The following is a 22,575-nucleotide window of genomic DNA, read 5'->3' on the forward strand; positions in this document are numbered from 1 at the left end:
CACAAGCGATCGCTCTTCCAATAGAAAGAGAAAGGGCAAAGGAGTAAGTGAAACTGTAAGACCAGGAATAGCGAGAAGATGATCCGACGAGGAAGTCGATGGTCTAAGGATTCTGGGTAGATTCAATTTTGCCCCGGACCCTTGAGCCAAGTGTTGCATCAAACATGTCGTATTGGTTTGGCTACCTCGCACAACCGGCACTGTGCAACATCGTCCAACAATGTTGGATGATGTTGCAATCATTTGGCAGAGCCTTAAGACAAGGAAAAGCGAAAACAGGTCTCGCGCCATTTTGGGGGCGAACCAATTAATATGGTGCAGGTTTGTTTCTAAGGATTCTGGGTAGATTTTGGTCCCAGACCCCTGAGTTTCAAGTGTTGCATCAAACGTGTTGCATTTGTTTGGCCACCTCGTTCGACACTGTGCAACATCGCCCAACAATGTTGGATGATATTGCAATCCTATTAAACTGAAGTTCACGTGCCATACGCCTGCTCGCAATGCGTTCAGCGGATTTCCGCTAACGCCAAAGTTCCTTTGGAGAGGGCGGACGCAACAGTCAACTCCTTGACCGAACTCGAAAGGTGAGTTTTTGAGCTTCACCCCAGGTCTTCTACAGCAACCTTTGTAAGTAATCTTGCAATATTTATTGAGATAAGTCTTTGGGAATCAAGTTATGTTTCCTTTTGAGATGAAAAAGCTCGACACTGGCAAATATTTTAAATTACCATATTTTCGCTTTGATAAATATCTCGTGTCATACCATTGTGCAATTCCCAATTGTAAGCTTGAATGGCGCGCAGCGAAATCATACCAAAATGAGTTTGAGCGTTTGACACTTGCCTCAGAACAAACTCAAACCTTTAAGTCGTTGAAAAATGTGGCCATTACAACTGTAATTTATCAGGTTGAACGAGTTAAAGCAAAATTCCTCAGATTCAGATGAATGAGAGATATCAGGGGTTCAACAGTGAACACAGCTGCACGTGTGCCTATTGCGTGCAGTAACGGATTGACTCACGGAATCGTATTCCACGGAAGACGCAACTATAACAAGTTGGAAGAAGATAGATTTATATACTTCTTTCTTTACTGTTCTTTTCTCGGTAAAACGGTAATGGAATATTTAAAAACTGTCGATGCTTTGTCATGTAGAACAAGGTTATTGACACATTACTGGAGCTTAATTTGTCAAGGATGCTAATTCAATACATGTCACGCGTCAAAGGTTGTTTCCGACAAATAAAGGCCACCTTTAGTTGCGATCTTGGCATCAACTGCTGACATTCTTACATTTTGTAGAATAGTACAGATACTCCGTGTCGAGCAAGTGGCTTATAACAGAGTCTCTAAGACTTTGCATGTACAATAATCCAAGTTCTAAATATATTGGTATTGTAAGACTAAATCTCTTTGATGGAACTGATATTTTAAAAGGATTGCCATTATGCCCGGAATTATGTCAAGAATTAACCCACCAGGTCTTGCTTCAAGGTTGACCATTTTATTACTTAAATAATATCTTCAGTCGTAATTCTATCTTTTTCTTTTTCCTTTTACAACTCCGTGCAAAACATGGTAACATTCTTGCAGCTTTGTTGGCCTCTTGACATGACAACAGAAGAAAACACTCACAAGAATGGCTCACACCGAGTAGTAGCTATTTCAATATTTCCGACAACATTCTCAGTCGTTCACAATACACGGTTCGTTTCTGTTCTTCCGTCAAGTTTCACAAAACTAGAGCAAAATACGGTAAAATTAAGGTGGCTCTGTTTTCGCGCTCCTTCCGAGCCGGGCAACACAAGAGGGCACATAGAATGCCCTCAGGCAAACGATCATGATTGATGGGTCCTGATCTTTTCATTTAATTAAACGAATTGGCGTTTATCCTAAAATATTACCGCTCAGGCTGTTTTATGATAGCGCATTAGCCTATTTGCTGTCTTTGCTGCGTTTGGGTACACTTGATGGAATTCTACGATTGAATTGTTTTTATTTGCAGTCTCTCGTTGCGTGATCCGAATCACTTTATTCCAACCAGTTTCAAACTGTAATTTGCATATGTTTTAATATAATAGCTCGATTTAACATCAGCCTACTATGTCTTAAAAGCAAACTGGTCGTAGTATCTTTCTGTAATTGTTTCCTTCTATCAAGACGGCTTCATTTTCAGACTTTTCGGCTGTTTGACATTTGTCCTGCGCGTCAGTATTTAAGCCTCGTGCTCACATACCAGCTCCATTTCAAGGTACGCCCATGTAATATTGAATTTCTTTGCGCTCAGCCGCTTGCCTTCAGTATTGTTTACAATTAGTGCATTGCAAATTCCTGGGGTAACCTATTGTTGTGGGAAAGAGACTTATTTCATAGAAAAAATTCGATTTATGTCTCCATCGACTGAATTCTTAGCCTAACTCAGATAACTCAATATTAAGTCCGCGCGCAAAGTTACCCTATTTTACACCAGTTGGACGCAAACGTTTGAAACTGATATGTGTAGGTTATTTTCTTTAGTCTGTCGTGACAAACAAATTGTTTCTGTCACGAATTTTGTATTTAACTGCGCACCTTCTGTTCATGAGGATTTCGAACTCGCGAAGAACAAGTGAAAGAACAACAGCAAAGATTACAGCGCAAACAACAACAACTGTACTTAGCATTTCTGGACGTGTAAATGGCATCGCCAAAAACCACAATAATGTAACTGATTGCATCATAGTGATAAGGAAAAAAAAACCTCATTTTCATTTACTTTCAACACACTTTTAAATGATTGGTTGTAAATTTAAACAGAGATCAGTGATCTTTATAGTTCCATTGCTGGATAAGTTTTTTAATTTTCATCAAGACTCACTGTACTCAAACATAATACACAATAGCCAATAATCGTTTCATATGAAGTAAATTAAATTGGGGAAATTTGTTACACGGTTTGAATAAGCGACCTTCGTTCATCTTAGTAAAGGGTATAGAAATAATTAAGATTAATAGTATTACCTGTTCTTGTTCTTCTCTCGTTTTCCAGTAGATTTGTGCTTTTTTTTTTTTTTTCATTTATTGCTTAGCGCATGTACCTTTACATTTAACTTTGACCCATCTATTTCAGTAAAATGGCAATTATATTAACAGTTTAACATCGTAAAGGTATAACGAGTAGGCGGTGGTTAAAAAAGCAAGAGATTCAGTAATCTTCCTCTTAGGCAAGGGTCAAAATGATTGCCAAAGTATTTATTTTGGTACTTTGACAAAATATAATATGACTGGCGAGGTTGGTTTTACCGAGATATAATCGACCTAGAATATCGTTCACGGGCCTGATTGGTCGTTATAGCATGCCAAGAAGGAACGATTAGGTATAATTTGACGTTTCCGAACCTCATTGAAATTTTTATATTTCTCCATCCGAGAAGGATTTTCTCGAATTTCAATAATTCCGCTTTGATCATGCAATGCCGACGTTTTTTTCAGTTCAGATCTGCCAGTCTCGATTGTCAGTGATTGTGTTACTTAGTTCAAACGGGACTCGTTTGACACTGGCGTTTCTATCAACAATACTTGTATAAATGCTTTGACAAGGGCTCGAGACTAACCGGTAGCCAACTAGCCACTGACTCACCTTTCTTTCTAGTAAGTATTGTGCTGTCACTAGCCATTTTGGTTGGTAAAAATTGTAACTGAAGCACTTGAGCGCTGGACAGAAAGCAACTGGACTAAAATTATTTAATAATCACAAAAGCAAATCAGGGGAAAAAGACCTATGTTCGCGGAACGCTTTTTGTGCTGCATGCCTAGTACGGCTTTTTCACGTCAAGATCAATTTGAAATTTCAATCGCAAATGATGCAATTTGTAATCAGTGAAAAACCTTTACGAGTGAGGGAGGTTTTACTTAAAAATTATTACGCAGCTAATACAAAATGTCTGACCTCGCTTCATCCCCTTTTCGATTTAGTGACTCACACCGATGCTAGGGAAAATTTGGTTTTGGCTAGTAAAAACAGACCCGTTACTAGCCACTGGGCTATGGAGAAAAAGTTAGCCTCTAGCCCTGCTGTCTTTTATCCCTTCCATGGCAAATTAAGCCGGGCAACTGCTTCTAAACCCATCAAAAGGGTTCTGAATCAAGGTGGCTACGGAGATAAATTTTCGACCATCAAAAAGTTCTTACTAGCTATTTTTGCCATTTCTTAGATATAAGTTGTTTTTATTCTCATCTATCCGAGGGTTGTCAGCCGGCAGTTGAAAGTTTGGCAATTTGTAGCCATCATTTATATCCCATCAAGCCTCTCCTCTAACTTTAGGATTGTTTTTGACCGGCGGAGTTGTTCACAAAAGCTCACGAGCGAGGGGTCACGTGCTAATCACTTGCCGCGTCTGCTTTTAGCGCGAAAGTGTGTTTTATTTCGCTGTGTAAATGTTAGTTTTACATTTCGTTGTAATTCTGTCGCTAACTTGTAAAGGAAGCTTTTATACGAGCTGCAAATATAAAACTTTTCAAGGACTTCTAATCATTGAAAACTTATTCACCTACTTGTAAGCAATTTATTTGCCAAAAAAAATTGAAAATTTGCTCGTATGGAACCAGCCTTGACGACAGCTATATCAATACAGTTATTAATTGGAAGTAATTTTAATTTCTAACTAAAATACACAATCTTCTTGGTACGAGTTAGTGTATTGAGTTGGGAAGATGTGATCGTTATCAGGTTACGAGCACGAGACAAAGAAAGATACTGAGTCCACAACAGAAATCGAACTCATGACTCTCCGGCCGCCGGTAAACCAGTCGGATGATCTGATTACTGTTAGCATTTTGGCAAGCAACGTCATTTACTACGTTGATATGTGCTATGTGTCCTGCATAATGGCAGGATCAGCAATGTTGAAAGCTTCCAGTTTGTCTTTGTATTTAACACAGTTTTTGAAAAGCTCAGTAATTGAATTAGAAAGATCGGTAACGTTCATCATATCACGTGAACGGAACAGCTGTAAGGACAGCGTGTCATACAGGACATAAACTAGTAAAAGCATCCGATTGATATTGCATTATAGCCCAGTTTTTTTTTAATATTACCTCCTCAACTTATCCATTTTGTGTTATATTGAATTATGTCGTGTAACAGTGTCCCAAATTAGTTCAAACAGCTCAGTTCTCAGATACCCGAATAAAGTGCATTACGGAAGATCATGCGTTCGGTTCATGTAGGGAAAGTCCCATGCTGGTGGCATGACAAACACAAAATCTTTCTTATTTAAATGCTGCACTTAACGTTTACCCTCTTTCTTTATTTTCACTGAGTGTTAAGTGATGGCTTGTGACCATAATTATATTTTTCAGTTTTTTCTATGACCAATTGGGAGAACAATCCAAACCCACAACAACGAAAGCGGTCAAGCAGAAGTTGCTAACCAGGATGTACTCATTAAATGACATAACAAATGGCTGTGCAAAGGTAGAACTTCCGGAGGAAATATCAACTCACAGTGGACTAAAAAACCAAACGGTCTTCACCAGCGAGATTCCCGTAGTAAAAGAAGAGAAAAAAGACATGCCATGTAGCGCGGTCGGTGATCAAATAATTTCATTATCACATGAGTCAGGTTGTCAAGGACCTTCACTGGAAGAGATAAACAGTCAATCAGATGTACTAAACATCCAAATCATCAGAGTTCAAGGAACAGCGTCTAATGAAAATGGTTCCAACGATGAAACAACTGGTAACCAGTCAGAAAACCACATGAATGAACTGTCAACCAGTGATAGAAGCGACCACGAAATGGAGTCAAATTTTTATTACGACAACCAGGACAAAATACAAATAGGTGAAGAATATCGTGACGAACAGCTCTGCAAACGCACGTTCACCGAAAAAAACATGCATCCGCTAGAGACAGAGTTGAAATTACCCGAAAATCAATCGAGTTCTTACAGCAGTTTTCCATTACGCGATGCAGCAGGACGAGAGAAGAATTTGCCACACGAGTTATATTCTCACCAGAGAGTGTCATCAGCCGAACTAAGCCATCTGCCGTCCTCAGAAAGTTCACAGGCATCATTGGCAAGCTTCAAGATGAGCAGCCAGTACCCACTGCCTCATCAGAACCAACAAGAAGGGGAGTTTGATGCCAGTCAGAGTGGCTCATCTTACCGAATCGGAACTAAAATGGTTGCTCCGGCAGATATGACCTCTAACTCGACAGTGCCTCTTTACCACCTTGCTGTTCAGGGTGCATTGGCAGCTTCCCAAATGGGAGAAAACACACTTTATCGTGCCATGGACTATCAACCACAAATAATGAGCCTCTTTCACAAATCCCCCAAAGTTCAACAGTTGGACCAAAATTACGATGTAGGCCCAGATGGCCGAAGTAGCTCCAGCAGATGTCACTGTTGTTGTCATTCACCGTCACAAAGCGAATCTTTCTGCTTTCCTGCCAGTTTTGGTGCTGTAACCCAACGACCATCAGTTATCATGGTTCCTGTGACATGGAGCAACAGTGCTTCGGGCATCTCGCATGTGCCGTTGAAGGTAATGATTCATTTTCGGTTTTTGAAGGCCACAGTTCATTATAGGTCAATTTAGCATTTTAATTGGGGTAAAACTAAAACACAACCTTGGAAACTACGATATTAATAAGCACGCCTCATATGGAAAAGGGTGGGTAAGGAAAGTGAGAGGAAAGTAATTCATTTAATGTCAATAACAAGGGAGTGCTTTCGCAATCTCCCGAGCCGGAGGCTCGTGATGAAGTGTTTGCTGACAGTAATCCAGATGGAATTGGAATTTGGAAATGTTGGTTAGGATGCATGGCACAGCGCTTGTTATTTATGTGTTCTTGATCCGGCCATTCATTCAAACAATTTTGTTTGAAAGTTCAGTTCTGCACGACTTGAACTCTCCTTGTGATCTGACACGACATTGTCTGAAGTAATTACCTTTCTTGGGCAACTTGGTTTTCAATTGAGCGTTTGCTTTTTAGCCCTGTTTACCTTGCTCGGCGGCTCACACATCTTAGATATCTGACTAGAACCAGGCATGCTAACCCTCGCTTGCATGGCTCATGTTACATTAAAGTGCTTTGTTATTTGGATATGTTAAGGTTGTTTTGTCCTTACAGGTAATTTCAGTACAGTCTCAAACTTTTATCTGATTCAGGTTAACAACTCTTGCTTGCTGCACCCACAAACTCGGCCGTTCGTTGGCGATAGGCTGGTAAGTCCTTTAAAACTGTTTTTCTATTTTATTATTTCTTTGAAAAAGTTGAAAAGAATATTTGTATAATACGGTAATTTACAGTCCCAGCTTAATTCTCCTCAACTAAATACGGTAGTGTATAACCTATAGGATTTTAGAAGTCGTAGCTATGATTGACAAGAAAATAGTCCGACGCGTGTAAAGGGAATAATTTGAGAAAGCTGTAACAGAGCGGTTTTCAATTGAGTGTCGAAAGTACTTCCCATTTGCTTTGGTTTGCTATACTGCGCTCTGTGATTGGTCAGCAAAACTCTCGCCACTCTCTCAACCAATGAGAAGCAAAACCAAAACCAGCTCACGTGCATTTTCCCGCGCTTTACGCCAGTCACATGAATTTGCTTTAACTTCCGACGGGTTCGCTGTACTCTTTGCGTCTCTTGTGATTGGTCACAGTAAATAACTTTGGTTTTGGTTTTACGATACTCAATTAAATCCCGCTCTATTTTTAACGAACGTAAAAACGGCCTAAAAAAAGAAGGAGAAGAAGAAGAAAGTTTGAGTTTCTAACGGGAGTCAATCAAACCCAAAATCTTTCGTACACCGGTCGGCTGCTCTAAACATTGAGTTATTGGGAGATTCGTGGCGAGCCGTAGCCATTTTCTAAATTCATATAAGACACGGTCCCCTGCATACCGCTAGGATTAAGTCACGGGCTCGATTATCGCCGGTGAGTTTTGTCATTGTCCCGTGCTCATGGTGTGTTCGTTCCCATCACCGATCTCAGTCACCGTTTAATTGTTTTCTTTGATTGTTTTGTTTTGTTTTATTGTTGTTCTTGTTATTGTTTTGCTCACCATAACAAGATTCGTAAATGTGATGTAAGTTTACTGGCGGATGATGGCTGCAAAGGCTGTTCCCTCTGCTCACCATGATTATGTAATCTTATCACTTTTATATCATTTTTTAGGGATTATATTTTCAATTTCCCATTTTATTTTTAGAATCTATTTATTTTGTGTCCCCGATTTAGTATGGGATTTTCCCAGGCTACAAGGCATTGACACGTTAATAAAGTTTCTATTCACACCTAATGCAAAAATGGCTGACATTTTAATATTCTTTTGTCTATATTCAAATTAGCCTCACAAACCTCGTCCAAGGTAAAATATTCTTTTGCTATTTCAACTCAAGAACGAGGCTAGTGCATGAGGCTCATTTGAATGCGGACAACTGGAGTATTAAAATGTCAGCCATTTTTGCATAGGGTCTATTCTATTCTATAACGACTGTTTCTGTTTCCCCGCCAAACCTTTTTAGGGCCAGTACCAGACTGATTCAGATTCATCTGATGACGATGAAGACGGAAAACCAGAGAAATATTTTCGCTTGAACATCGATGGAACCACAGCAAGATTCAAGCTGACGAAAGACGATTGGGAAAGAATTCCTATCAACACGTTCCCAAGCGGTGGCCGATTGCTGAGTGGGGACTGGACCAGAATCTTTCTCAGCAAAGTCAAAGAAAGCAACCCATGGTGCAGTTTGCGCTTCAAAAATAATCACGTGAGATCAGAAAACTCCCGCAAAATCCACTCAGCAGTGTTCTTCAGAGGGGGCGCGGAATGTAAGCGTCCAGAATGTAACGTCAAAGTGCGATTTGTCATCCAAAAAGAGAGAGGAAAATACGTTGACGTGACGTATGTGGGCGACGTGTGTCACAGCAGTGAGCCAGGAGGGAGTCACGTCACAAGTGACAAGAGAATAAATAAACGTGTTCAACGCACGAACTCTTCTTGAAATAAGTCGCCCAGACTGTTCCAGTATATTCACAGCGCAGACTGTTATTCAGGCCTGTGGACATATTTAGCCAGCTTGTTAGAAAGGTTTTCGATTCAATTTCATAACTGAAAATTCTAGTTTTTCTGTTGGTGGCATCAACATTGTATAAGTTTTAAATACAAAAACATTTGAAGGCTCTCCGGTTTTATATATGGAAAGGCCACCGTGAATATTTTGCTATAAATTTTATATTTGTTTGTAAAAAGAGTCGTATATATTTGTCTATTCAAATCTTAATCCACCTCGCGAAAGTGTTGCAGCTGTTGATCGAAATCATCCAAATACCTACGGAGAATTCGGCAATGACTTTAAGAAAGGCAACGGAAATACCGTGTTTGTTATCTTTTATCTCTTTCATATTTAGTGTATATATTTTTAAGCGTCAACGTGATGGGAGTATTTACAGATCCTCGTAACTTTTAAGCAACGTTTAAGTATGTGGAGCAACTTTTTTCATTTTCTTTAAGGAGCAACTTCTTGTCCTGAGTCTAAAGGCGACTTAACGAGCTTTTAGCATCTATAAGCCTTATATTGAACGGTATATTGCTGGACAACAAATTTTCGGATAACTTTGCAAAATCCGTGTTTCAAGATCTAGCTCATGCGTTCACGACTCGAACCATTTAATTTGAGTCGAACTCAGTTGGGCATGCGGCAAACGTCGCACCATTCATGCGCCCTAGTTAAAAATTAATAGGTTCAACGAATTAAGTTCAACAAAGATACGAAGTTTGCCCCAGGCCTTAGTTCCTCTTTATTTTCAGCGTGGACCGCATGACCAAGTGTTGAAATAATATGGCAGAATGCATGTATAGTATGCGTAAAATACAGTCACGCCACTCTTACTCGGGATCCATACTTCTAAAACAAATAGTCTGTTGTCAAATGGTTTACATGCTTGTTTTTATTAAAATCAATGTTTGATAACTCAGTAGTGTAAACTAAAAGTAACTACGACTTTAATGTTAAATATATGGAAATATTGCTTTATTATTTCCCTTTTTCCCTACTTCATTGTTGTCACTCTCTCGACCTCGTTCCCTGCGGGGTGTTTTGTCTACCTCGCTCCCTGAGGGGTATTTTAGCTCCCTCATTCCCTGCGGGGTATGTCATCTCCCTCGTTTCCTGCGGGGTATTTCATCTCCCTCTTTCCCTGCGGGATATTTCATCTCCCTCGTTCTCTCCCTTCTCTGCAGGGTATTTTATATCCCTCATTCCCTGTAGGGTATTTCATCTCCCTCGCCCCCTGCGCGGTATTTCATCTCCCTCGCTCCCCGCGGGGTATTTCATATCTCTCGTTTCCTGCGGGGTATTTCATCTTCCTCGCTCCCTTTAGGGTGGTGCATCTCTTAGGCAACCCATCCCCGTTTATTGTTTTGCAGTGTATACTGTCAGCAAATACAATTCCGAAAGCTGTTCAAACGTTGACACAGAAGATTTTGATTTACGCCACTGGTTTCCTTGGTTTTCGTGATAGGTTACAATTTTTTAAAGTTATATCTGTACTCAGCAAGGCAAAAATTCGAACAAAAAATGTGTTTCTGTTACACTTGTAGTATGACTGAGTCCCGGTAAAGGTTCGCCCAATCCATAAACCGGTGTTGATTTCTGGTTTCAAGTCAAGAAGCAGTCTGTATCTCGACTGCTTCATGAAAGGTTTTTATAATACCCCCATCATAATGTTAAGTTTTCCTTACAATTATCCAGCACCCATGCTGTCAGTGATGTCATGAGCTAGTGATAGTTGATGACTGCGAATTCCGAATCAATTATCACGCAATAGAAATCGAGAGCGAATAATCTAATTAACTATTAGTCTACTAGTCGGTTCAAAACTTAACAACAAGACATGTTCATGTTTTTATTGTATAATTATATAAATAGGTCACGCCACGCGCTACTCACTCTACTCACTATCTACAACAGAATCTGAGATAGTGTGTAGCGTATATATAGCCAATAAGAGAACAGCATTCGTGATAGAACGTTTGTAGATTTATACTAATAGCTCATAGATATCTGCTAGCTTGGAAGTGCAATGTCTCGTACCAGCCCTCTGCGTTTTCAGTCATATTCGGTTGGATTAAGAATTAGTCGACATTTTGATACTGAAGGTCCCTTCATCCTTCCGTGCTTTTATTGTGTTCTTGGATTTAAGTTAGTCATTTGAATAAAAGTACCGTTCATCTTAGCAGGAGAAACACGATTAATTTTCACCCCGGCCATTTTTCGGACACGGAGCAGGAGACCAAGGCTCCTTCTAAAATGAGTATCGCCGAACGCATAAATGATCGGGTTTAAAATCGAACTCGTTTGGGAGAAGCAATCAAATAATGGCCTCAAGGGGAACTCTTTGAAAGTTATTTTCCCTGGTCTAAAAGGGTAGGAAGCAATCATATCGAGGATCATAATTGGTCCCCAGCTGAGAACAAAACTGAAGACCACGAGAGCAAACATTTGAGTGGCTCTTAACTTGGCTTTCGCCATGCTTCTGTTTATAATGTTAGTTTGCTTTGTTTTCTTCCACAAAAAAACTGTGATCTTGGTGTAAGAAAATATGATACAAAGCAGAGGAACCACAAACGCAAACAGAAAATAAACTGTGAAAGCAGCCCTTCGCTCTAACGATCCGGACACTCCCGGCATGCAATGCGTCCTAGATTCCAAGCTACTGGTGCTATTTAAATTTAAAAGCCTGGCTTGAGGCAATAGACGTCTTCGACGATGGAAATTGAAGGGTTTATGGTAAACTGTAGCGCTGCCAATAAATCCCGAGCAAATAGTCAAAGCATAAATCCAGATTAAGAGCATAACAAAACTCTTTCTGGTTTTAATCCCTAAGCTACGGATTGGAAATAAAATGTGAACGTATCGATCGATCGCAATCGCCGAGAGAAGCACGAATGTTACTGCAGCACATGTGAAAACGGAAAATATTGTCATTTTGCACTGTTCTGAGGTTATCTCCATTCTCTTTGCAGTTTCCCGGTGAAAACAATGAACAGCTCTGAATACCAAGTCCGTGATCGCTAACTGTAGGATAAAGAACTTGGATAACTTTGAGCCCGATTGTGTGGTTCTAACTTTAGAGGCCTTGAACAGAACTATACATACAAGGATGTTTTCCACAGCACCTAAGGCCAAAAAGGCGGTGCTCATCTTGGACAACGTCTTGTAGTACGTGTTCAGTTCTTGGTTGAACTTTTTCAACTCTGAGTACTCAGCATTAACGTGATGTGATGTGTTAGTGTCCTCTTTGAATAGGCCCTCCATGTCGAACTGTACCTCGGCACACGTCTTAAACTGTCCGCCTCTTAAAGTTTACCTCACTGCAGCTGAGCCACTTATCCGCTGGATACGTCTGGCGGAGTTTGTATCTCTTCCCTTTAAAATGTGGGAAATGCCATTTTATGAACTAGCATGTGTACGCTCAGTCTAAAAATCTCGTAACAAAAAATTGCTGACTATTGTAATGTTCACCTTTCGAGGTTCCCTCGGATGTGAAATTTGTCAGGTAGACGCTGGTAATTTAGCAACATATCAACTGAGTCTCCACCCTCTCTGTCAGAAAAAGTAACATAGATTTGTTTCACGATTAAAATAGTTTGAACAGTATTTTGCGTGATTAAATATTGTGAGTAACTTGTAAAAAGTAATTTCCTTTAGAGTACACTGAGAAAAATTTTAAGCTATAGCAGCTGTTCGTTTATTGACTTTTAATTAATAAAGTAATAAAAAAGTGAACGTCAGTGATATGACATCATTCCAATGTTGATCATCCCTGTGGACATTTTCTTTCAAAGGAAGGTAAAAAGATATCGCGGACTATTGAAAATCTTGCCTGATTCGTCACGTATTGCAAAAACTGCTCTGCTTCGTTCAAATAAAGCTGATAAGACCAAAAAAAAAAAAAAAAAAAAAAGAACCTATGCTTTATCCAAAGTTAATAAAGGAGAATGGTTATGAAGCCACACAAGTTTCTTTGTTACGATATGTTTTTGTTAATATTCTTGGCCTTGGCCGTGCACAAAGCACAATAGATTTTGAAATGTGTTAGAGCAACTGGCCAAAAAAAACCTTCAGTTGTAGTGTGAACGTGAAAACAAAGGATGGTGCACAGTCGCGGCCCTTCCAACCTAAATTGCAGCACCATTGTTATCAACTTTGAAGATGGCAAGGTTTCATAACCAGTCCCTCAATTAACTATGGCTTTATCGCATGTACACGTAAGTTCAGGCTTAACTGAAAGTCAAACCAATTTCGCTATCTTTACTCGTGATTTTAAAATCATAGCCACGCTATTGTTGATTACTGTCTCACATGACTGTTGTTTAATTGACTCTGAGTCTGACTTCCACTTTTCCACTTTCTCAGTAAACACCAATATGGAAGTAAACCTAGCCTGCGTAAAAGCGTTTCCTTGGTATTTTGTGCGCTTCTCGCTGTTTGAACGCGCGGGAATTGGGACCGCGCGGGTCAGAAAAAGCGAAAAACTTAAAAACACGTGCTACGCAGCCTGACCGCAGGCTAAAGTAAAAGTAAACCAAGCTGATTGCAGGGTTTGGTGGAAAGAACGGTTTCCGGGGTACCGGGGTGCCGGGTCTGCGTAACAGTGAGCAAAGTTAGTCGATATTTAGAGGAATGGGACACCAACTGCCTTAAAAAAAACCTTGTTTCCGTTGTACGCACTGGACATAATAGTGAAAATAAACATTTCCCGGCTTGCCCAGGAAATGTTATTCAGCCCAGTCAAGCTCATTCTCTCGCTATTAGAGAGTTTGAAACGATGACAAGATCCCCCGGCGGGAGGTTGAGATATAGAAGAATTGGGCTTTAAAGTGATTGCCACAGCCAAAACATGTCGTTGTTTGAGCTGGGCAATACTGTAAAAGGTAAATGAAAAACTGGGGATATTCAATTGGTGCGAAGTAATGTAGAATTGCTGCACATTAGCGGGCAATAAGTTACTGTTAGAATTCAGTTCAAATGTTCCAATGTTATTTTTATTCAGTTTATTTATTCCTTAGACCCAAGCACCCCGTGTTTTCCACAGTCTCAGGCACCCTGACACCCGACCCCAGTACACCGCAACCCGCGTTTTTTTCCACCAAACCTGATTGCAGGGCTGACATGCGACAATCACTTCTCTGTCAAGTTTTCCCAACCTTAGAAAAAATTACTAGAGTTTTTGGTAAAATAATTACTGAATTGGCAAAGCCGCACACATGTAAGCATATTGTTACGTACGAGGTGGCCTCAACTATAAGCCTGGTGGTTTCTAGAGGTCACCTTGCCATACATTAACTATGAATAAATTGTAAATATACATGAAAAAATAGGCAAATAAATGTCAACGTCAATGTCAAGTACGCAACTGCTTGACGTCAGTTGCTATGAAACCATTCCGGCCGATAAATTATCCGCCGACAACACGCAAATTCAGTTCGAGGGGAGCAGAATTTCGCTCCAACGAGAATTAGAAGCCTCTTTTCCCGTATCGCTAGCAAACATAACCTGAAAACGACATTTGTTCGGCCTGTATCGTTGACGAAAGATTCTCCAGGTGAAGCAAGGGGCGAAAGGTAAATAAATTAATTTTGTAGAGACATGGTTCAATGCACAATTTAGCCCGGCTAACTTGTAAAGCCGCTCTCTACTAAAACACTTGCACGCAACGTTTCGTTTACAGCAACAAATAGAGAGTTTAAAGTTATTCAGTTCTGAATGGTATAATATAAACTGCTATTAATTTCAGTACATAAGTGTGCACGTAAGTCTTGGACTGATAGCGTATCTAGCTGCATGACTGAATTCAAATATTGCCCCACATTCCACTTTTTCCGCTTCCATGTTTTAACTGTTATATTTATTATCGTTTCAGGTTAGTAACCAGCCTCTGAGATGCAGCAAGGTAAGTATGAGAGATTTTCAACGAATGCAATTTCTTTATAATTTATATCACTGCGTGTTCCACGTAAATCTGGTACTGTAAAGCGAACTCCAAGAATCACGGATGAGCCATTGGTCAGTGATCGGTGTTTCCAAAATTACGTCAAAAATGCAGGGCAGATTAATTACTACGAAATGACAACCGTGTTGGAACGTTTTGCGGTAATTCGAAGTGAGAACTCATGGACACAACGGCAGGCCGAGAAAGAGTCCATCAACTGCTGTAAACAATAGGCGGGGAGGGGGAGAGGGGAAGGGAGGGGAGGGGGGAGGGGGCTTCGCGTTCGTGAATTACTCACAAACGTCCTTAATTTATACATATATGTTAATTCGAATATTCAGATCCCTGTTTAATAGTCGATCTTGAGTGAATTTGAGTGAGTAACCCCGTGACCTTAGTGAAGTAAAGAGTTTATAACGGTGTTATTTTACCCGTGTTTCCACTGTGGGTTTCGCCTGCCATTCAAAGCAGAAGTGCCACCGTAGACTGCGAGCAGGTGTCTTTCTTCTCCCAACTTCTGTCACGTGCGCGCGATTTCTAGCGAGGGGCCGCGAGAAACTACGAGAATTCCTCCTTGTTCACTTTTCTAATTTGCATAATTTAACCGTCGCTTTGCGCGCGTGATCTGAGGAAAAACTAGGACTGCTCGCAGTCTAGTGCCACCGTTATACTTAGCTGAGACCGAGGTTCACATTCGACTGATTCGCTCCGATCATAGGGGTAACGCTCGAAACGTCATCACTCGAATCTCTTTTTAAATAATAGTAATAATAATAATAAAAATAATAATAATCACAATAATAATCATAATAATAATAACAAGCCAAGCCACCCACAGTGGAAAGGGGTAAATAGTTTTAGAATTTAACTACTAGGATTTTTATGATTAGAAGGTCGGAGTTTAATTATGGACTTTGGTCGTTACATTGATTGGCTACGGCTGGCCGCCCAATCATTGTTTAGGTAATCTGGACATCCAGAAGTTTTTACTGCCATAATCATCATCATCATCAGCATCATTTTATAAGTTCAGTGGACACAATTGAAAATAATTGAAAAAAATAAAAAGAAACTTGGGGGTAATTAGTCACACCATTTCCACCATTTTCGGGACAGACAGTTGTTGAAGGTTTCTAAAAGAAAAACTGAGAAAAGGCACTGTCTAACTGCGCATTCGTTCCTCTTCAGAAAGTAAACGTAAGCTCAAGAGATTGAGGAAAATCCGTTTTGACAGTGGTTTTGTGCCTGAGGAGACTTCGCAAACAGGACGCTCGTTCAGCCAAGACTTGTTTAACAATGAAACAAGCGTGAAGATCCGTAACGCCGCCAAAGAATCCTGCTTTATCCAAGGGATGGTTTCAGGAACTCTTGATCCAGATGACTATGGAGGCTACATGGTGCAAGATGCCGCCTACTGTTTCAATGCAGTGGAGGCATTCGACTATGCTGCCAACAAGATGCAGTCGGAAGGGAAACCTGAATTCTCCTTGCTTTACAGGGTCCAGTCTGAGAGCTTCAAGAAGTACAATCAAGAATTTGTCAAAACCTGGCGACTGAAGAATACTGATAGCGTGGTAATGGGCCCTGCAGCTGCTATGTACGTGGGTTATGAGACAGCATTGAGCCGTCAGGATCCTAAGTACCTAGCTATCGCCATGTTACCGTGCACCATGCTTTGGCCGTGGACTGCAGGTGAGCTGATCGATAAAGTCGACAAGAAGAATCCCTACTATGACTGGTTTGACGATAACAAGCCTGATGGAGGCAAAAGTCGGCTGGAGAAGTTTGTTGATTATTTCTTCAACCCTGAGGAGAAAGAGAAGGCCCTCGTCATTTTCCATGAGGGATTAATTAACGAGTTAAATTTCTTTCGGGATGCATGTGACGAAACTCTGTATTACTACTCCTTTTTCAACTTGTGAATTAACAATGTCAGTTTGTAATCGTTACATCTGATGTCCATTAAAATGCTGTTAAATGACCAATCACGGTAAGATTTTCTTTGTTTATAATGGGGCTGCCTTACGGCATATAGGGTTGAGAAAGAGAGAAGAGAACAACTTTCAGTTTATAGGGTGCGAAAACATTAATACCCGTTGCCCGGTAGTTTACATAATGGGTTAATAATCGAGCAGAACACTTTTGGCTTCAACGTCAACCGTATTGGGTGCACGCGTGAAGCGAATGCCCGAGCACGGAGGAGAGGGAAGCTTCCTTTTATTTCGCCTCCGCGCTCTCTTTGCGCCTGAACCCGATACCCACTCTCTCCTCCCCCATTTCTAACGACTGCCACGCAGGCTGATTATAAACCTCTCAGTCACGTGTCATTCCGCGTCAAACGAGTCACAACTCTAGACGACTTTCAGAATTGTTTGTTTTTATTAGTAGTTTCAGGTAATTACAGAATCACTGCTTACCTCTTTCGACTACTGTTCCTTCACTTTCGATAGACGTTGGTACACAGTTGATTATTGCTGAGATTCAGTAGCGGCCAGCTCTACGAGAAAATGTAAATAAAACAGTACTTAAGAAATTGCCTTCTGTTTTCAGCTCGTTTTAGGGGCTTCCGATATCGTGTGCGCTAATACAGTTTGATCTTCTCTGATTCTTTGATTTGTTGTTCGCAGAAAATTTTACTAGGAAGCACTGAGTTCCCTGGCTTCAGTTTACGAATCGGAACAAATTAAGCACTCTAAACGGCCTTTATTGATTCTTCGAAAACAAGAGGAACTAATTTTTCCATGTGGCGAAAAATTTTAGGTGACATTACAACAAAAGAAACGCTAGCCGCTGTTAAATCCGAATTTCTGAGGCGGTCAAAGCCTCCGAATAAATATTCCACCGTAGAGTCTGCCTGCACACGAGCAGAGTTCATTTCAACCCATCATAATCAAAATGCTTTTTGACAGTTCATATTATTCAACACATTGATAGCAAAGCACAGTTTATTTCAGAAAAACTGGAGACGATCTTTACTTTGCTATTTTTCGGCCCGACACAAGAAATTACGTATATCACAAGATGTATGTTGACTACGGACGACCAATCTCGTACCCAGAGTCTTCAGGCTGTTTGGTCAGCGGGGCAACGCCGGGAAGACTCTGGGGACATCGAATTTTATTACCGCAGGATTTCTGCGGTAAAACAATGGAAACCAAAAAATTGAATTTTTTCGATGTCCCCAGAGTCTTCCCGGCGTTGCCCCGCTGACCAAAAAGCCTGAAGACTCTGGGTACGAGATTGACGGACGACGAATATTCAGAACTCCATAACCATATTTGGGCATTGTTACAACGTGTTAAATAATAAAACAGTATATTTACCAGTTTTCATGGCTCACTTAATATTAATGGCAGTTTAGAGTTAGACGTGTTCGGTCCATCCCCAAGAGGAAAGTACTTTTCTGTAGCTCTTACTTCAGTGACACCAGTCAGGTTATTATCTACAGACTCCTGAGTTGTAAGGTTTGATTTTGACAATAAGATTGTGAGGGGCATCACGTAAACCTGGGATTGCCTTTGTCCTTTGCATAATCGACAAAGAAATGTTTTGGTTTAAATTTCTGAAACCTTTTAACTCACGATAAACAATAAATGCGTGTAGGACTTATGAGACAAAACACGTTAGTGACTTAAGCTTTGTTTTTGTTTTCATTGGCATGTTTTGTTTAAAACTGACCACTGCAATTGCAATAAGCTTTCTTCGAGATGACAAGTCAATACTTCAGATACTTACGAGAAACGATAAGGCTGTGTCATATCCGAAGCATTTAACTCGGACTAAACAAATTAAGAAAGATCATGTGTCGTTCGTTTAAAGGAGAGGCCGTGAAGGATGGTTGCAAAACCCTTTTCCCAGCCCCATATAGTGCTCAAATCCCAGCTTCCAGCTCAAATGTTGTCCCAGATCTTATTCCCAGTGCCACGGTGCATAAACAAATTTAATTCCCTATGCGCCAAATCAAATTTTCACAATGAAACAAAGGGACATTTTACCCCTTCAGCACACTCAAAGGAAAATGTTTTCATGATAGTTTTTTTTTACGCTTGTGGGTGTGTCAGTTGTGATGTCTAAGATCCCAGTGTTGAGGCAAACGAGTATCTATTTCGAGGTAGAGTTCATCCCATGGCCTAATACTCATTAAAGCAGTGAAGATGAGCATTTCAAGAATGAGTTCTGTTAAAACTTGTGCGGGTTGCAGTAAGGAAATCAGAGAAAGGTTTCTTCTCCACGCCGTGGACAAATACTGGCATAAAACGTGTTTGAAGTGTTGTGAATGCGGGGTTGCGCTGGACCAAGTGGGGAACTCGTGTTATGTTAAGGGAACGTCCATATTATGCAGAAATGATTACATGAGGTAACAATCCTACTTTAGCACTAATTTCTACTATTATCGTTCATTTTAATATTAATATGAATCTGTTTTATGGTAAGGAATATTGCTGTTATAATTTTGTTCTTTTTTCGGTCGTTATTGTACGCATGTGCCTAAAACCACTTCGAATTTCACAAAAAAAGTTGCAACAACAACTGAGTATAATATAGAAATAAAACGATAATTTCTGTTTTCGTTGGATTTTATTCCTCATGCAGAGGTACTCATTTGCACGCAAACAGTCTATAATGCTCTTAAATTAAAAACAATTTCGTGTTTATGATAGTTGAATGAAAACTTAAAAAAAAAAACGAACTTTAATAGATACAGAAATTAAACATGTGGTCATAACACGCACAAAAGAGATCATTTTCCAAGAGAAGGCACGCGACAGTGTCCTGCAGCGAATAAACCAAAAATATAACTAAAACAAAACAAAAAAAAAAAAAAGAAAACAATGCTCCTGAGCTTTCAAGGTTTTTCTAAGAGCTCCGAGGTTACAATCTCATTATAAAGCAATCTTTGACCCTCGACTGCCAAACTGTTGCAGGATCTACGCAAGATGTGCAGCATGCGGTCAGCAGATTCCCGTCTTTGACATGGTTTTTCGAGCGCGTCAGCGGGTGTACCACGTGACTTGTTTCGAATGCACAATCTGCAAGCGGTGGCTGAGGACTGGTGACAAGTACTACGCCATCAACGAGAGGATATTTTGCGAGCACGATGGCCAGGCTTACAAAGAGGGTAAACTAAAGGGGAGGTAAGTGAAAAGTCAAGAAAATCAGCCTAAATAATGCTACACTAAATTGTAGCTTAGACAAGAGGCGATTATAAAGAGAAAGTCCAAAAACGAAATCGATCGTCATTGTTGTTATAACCATTCACCTGAATGTGATGGTCATACTATACAGATCCGCGGTATGGCCAGTCTCGTTCCCTGAGGCTGCGTTCCTTTTGGTCAGCGCAAAGGAAGCAAGACGTGTGGCCCAAGCTGGCCTAAAACACGCGCGCGCTCTGGGGACGAGAGTACCTCACGCATGCGCACAGCCATATCATCCGGGCAATGGTAGTCTTGGACAACTGTTTTGGCCTTGGTTGGCCTTATCAGCATGGCAGGCCTATTAGACCTCCGCGGCATTAGCTGATTATTAGGTCCTCATCAACTCATGACGTGGAGTTGTGTAATGTAACCATTGTATTGTAACTAAGGAAGGGAAAATCAAACTAATTATGCATTTTGTTTATTCCCTAGTGACACGTTTTGCATTATACCCATCGGTTGAAAGGAAGGGAATACCCATTAAAATTAGCTACAGTCAAGTTATTAGATGTCAGATTTAGAGGACCTTTCTGTAAACCACTTTTGTGATGTTGGCATCCTCCTTAAATTATCCTTAGTAGAGTTGAACACCAATGAAAACTATACTCAGTGCATGTACTGTTTAACTCCTCTCTTTATAGTACTTCCAAGTAACGCCTTGTTGATTAAAGTTGTGCAAGAATCTTGGTCTCCTTTAAAACGACTCACCACTAATGACGTGGAGCAGAAGATGGCACCCTCTGCCGATTGACTTCAGACATCTTAGTGTTGGCTTAAACGTACAGCTTCAGTTAAAATAGCTAAAAGAAGAAAACGTGTTTGATATCTCCGACACGATTAATGCAAAATAACTGAATAATTACTAGGGTTATGGCAAAAACTGGACCCAGAAAAAAATCAAATAAGGCCAGCAACGTTAACACAAGTACTGTCCAACAGAAAGCAAAATCATGAAATACACGATTTGTTCCGCATATTTGATTTTATTTTTTTATTTTTACAACTTGCAGTGCCTGAAGAAGAGCAGTGAAACAGTCTGTGGAAAACGTGTTTATTTTATTTTGTTTCTTTTAGATTTTTCTTGACTGCAGCTAGAACAATCCCGGACAGACAATTTTAAAAGAATGAGTGGTTAAATTTTCAGACTTAGTATTTTTGCTGAATTTTGGTGCGAACTGAATATCAGTTTTCTCAAAGCTTGCCTCACGTTTTCACCAAAGGGAAGATCTCATAGAAATCTAGATGTACAAGTCATTTGTAAAAAGGTCCTGAGATACAAAACATTGCAAATAGTTTTGAGATCGCTGTTCTTTGAATGCTTAGCAGTTCTAGGGCAACGAAAAAGGTCTCACGTGATTGGCCCGCAACCCTTGAAGAAAACAATAGAACAAACAATAGATCAATACTCCTATCCCTAAAAACAATACCAGCTTCTACACAATTAAAACAATTACAAGCTTACGAGAGCTGCGATACTTCTGGGAAAGAACGGTGAGGCCTGTCCACAATTAAACCAGAACCGAAAAAAGCTACTTTTGGTTTGTTTAGTCCAAGATTGTGAGCCTATTAGAGAGAATTAGAATTACGCTTACGGCAAACCACGTGATCAAATACCCGGTGACCATGTTTATCTTAGAATCAAAAATATTGTTTTCCTGCTCTGGAATCATGATTTTAAAATATAAAAAATATAAAAACTTCTGTACTCAGAGCGCAATTAAAATTTTCAAAGTGGGATATTTCGTTGGGATCCAGGCTGACGAAGTTCGGTGGATCCGAACGAAATATCCCACTTCAAAAATTTTAATTGCGCTCTGAGTACAGAATTTTTATATTTTTTATATTTTAAAATGTTTATCCTACTTTTGTCACTCGCTGTTTTCAGTTTCTCGGTAAAATTGAGTAGTTTTGCGTTAGCATCAAAGGCCAGAATTATTTTTCACAATTCTCTTCTATGAACTCATGTTTTCAAGAGAACATAAACGCGAATCTCACGTTTGTTGTTTACCGTAAACGCGATCCTAAATCTCTCTATTGATGCACGGAAATCCGGATTTGACCATAGTTATGACAGGCGCTGGCTAGACTACTATCAACACTAGCCGATTTCTTTTTTAGACCAATTGTTCACTGTTTGTTTACGATTGGCCCACAGATAATGTGAATACAATAGAAAGACCAAATAATACTCGTTATCGTGTCCAATCTCGTCCCCAGAGCCCGCTTTCCTTTTGGTCAGCACCAAGAACGCTGACCAAAAGTAAAACGGGCTCAAGGGACGAGATTGTTATCGTGGATATCGTGCCAAGATTAAAAGGAGTAGAGTCAATCTCGTACCCAGAGTCTTCAGGCTTTTTGGTCAGCGGGGCAACGCCGGGAAAACTCTGAGGACA

General features: G+C 40.2%; 4 protein-coding genes across 6 annotated transcripts; 3 read left to right on the forward strand and 1 right to left on the reverse strand.

Moving 5' to 3' along the window:
- Positions 1 to 389: 389 nt before the first annotated feature.
- LOC146469683 (uncharacterized) lies at positions 390 to 10,004 on the forward strand. Of its 2 annotated transcripts, XM_085122941.1 has the most exons (4): positions 390 to 584; positions 5,341 to 6,532; positions 7,160 to 7,216; positions 8,516 to 10,004. In XM_085122941.1, the coding sequence occupies exons 2-4, from the start codon at positions 5,417 to 5,419 to the stop codon at positions 8,993 to 8,995; spliced, it is 1,653 nt and encodes a 550-aa protein (XP_084979067.1). In that variant the 5' UTR covers positions 390 to 584; positions 5,341 to 5,416; the 3' UTR covers positions 8,996 to 10,004. The 2 variants fall into 2 exon arrangements, with proteins under 2 accessions (XP_084979067.1, XP_084979066.1); XM_085122940.1 differs by lacking the exon at positions 390 to 584 and having other exon boundaries at positions 4,946 to 6,532.
- A 1,028-nt stretch (positions 10,005 to 11,032) lies between these two features.
- LOC146469684 (galanin receptor 2b-like) lies at positions 11,033 to 12,523 on the reverse strand. Its single transcript, XM_085122961.1, has one exon. It carries the CDS (start codon positions 12,308 to 12,310, stop codon positions 11,174 to 11,176), a length of 1,137 nt encoding a protein of 378 aa, XP_084979087.1. The 5' UTR covers positions 12,311 to 12,523; the 3' UTR covers positions 11,033 to 11,173.
- Positions 12,524 to 14,456: 1,933 nt separating this feature from the next.
- LOC146469685 (uncharacterized) lies at positions 14,457 to 16,972 on the forward strand. 2 transcript variants are annotated; one of them, XM_085122942.1, is made up of 3 exons: positions 14,457 to 14,619; positions 14,919 to 14,948; positions 16,176 to 16,972. In XM_085122942.1, exons 2-3 carry the CDS (start codon positions 14,939 to 14,941, stop codon positions 16,907 to 16,909), a joined length of 744 nt encoding a protein of 247 aa, XP_084979068.1. In that variant the 5' UTR covers positions 14,457 to 14,619; positions 14,919 to 14,938; the 3' UTR covers positions 16,910 to 16,972. The 2 variants fall into 2 exon arrangements, with proteins under 2 accessions (XP_084979068.1, XP_084979069.1); XM_085122943.1 differs by having other exon boundaries at positions 14,467 to 14,600.
- Positions 16,973 to 18,607: 1,635 nt separating this feature from the next.
- Positions 18,608 to 21,595, forward strand: LOC146469686 (rhombotin-1-like). Its single transcript, XM_085122962.1, has 3 exons — positions 18,608 to 19,344; positions 19,913 to 20,122; positions 20,824 to 21,595. Exons 1-3 carry the CDS (start codon positions 19,142 to 19,144, stop codon positions 20,834 to 20,836), a joined length of 426 nt encoding a protein of 141 aa, XP_084979088.1. The 5' UTR covers positions 18,608 to 19,141; the 3' UTR covers positions 20,837 to 21,595.
- Positions 21,596 to 22,575: the final 980 nt, after the last annotated feature.

The sequence above is a fragment of the Pavona decussata genome, unplaced genomic scaffold, assembly GCF_977016875.1.
Source record: "Pavona decussata unplaced genomic scaffold, jaPavDecu1.1 SCAFFOLD_120, whole genome shotgun sequence".
Lineage (NCBI taxonomy): Eukaryota > Metazoa > Cnidaria > Anthozoa > Scleractinia > Agariciidae > Pavona > Pavona decussata.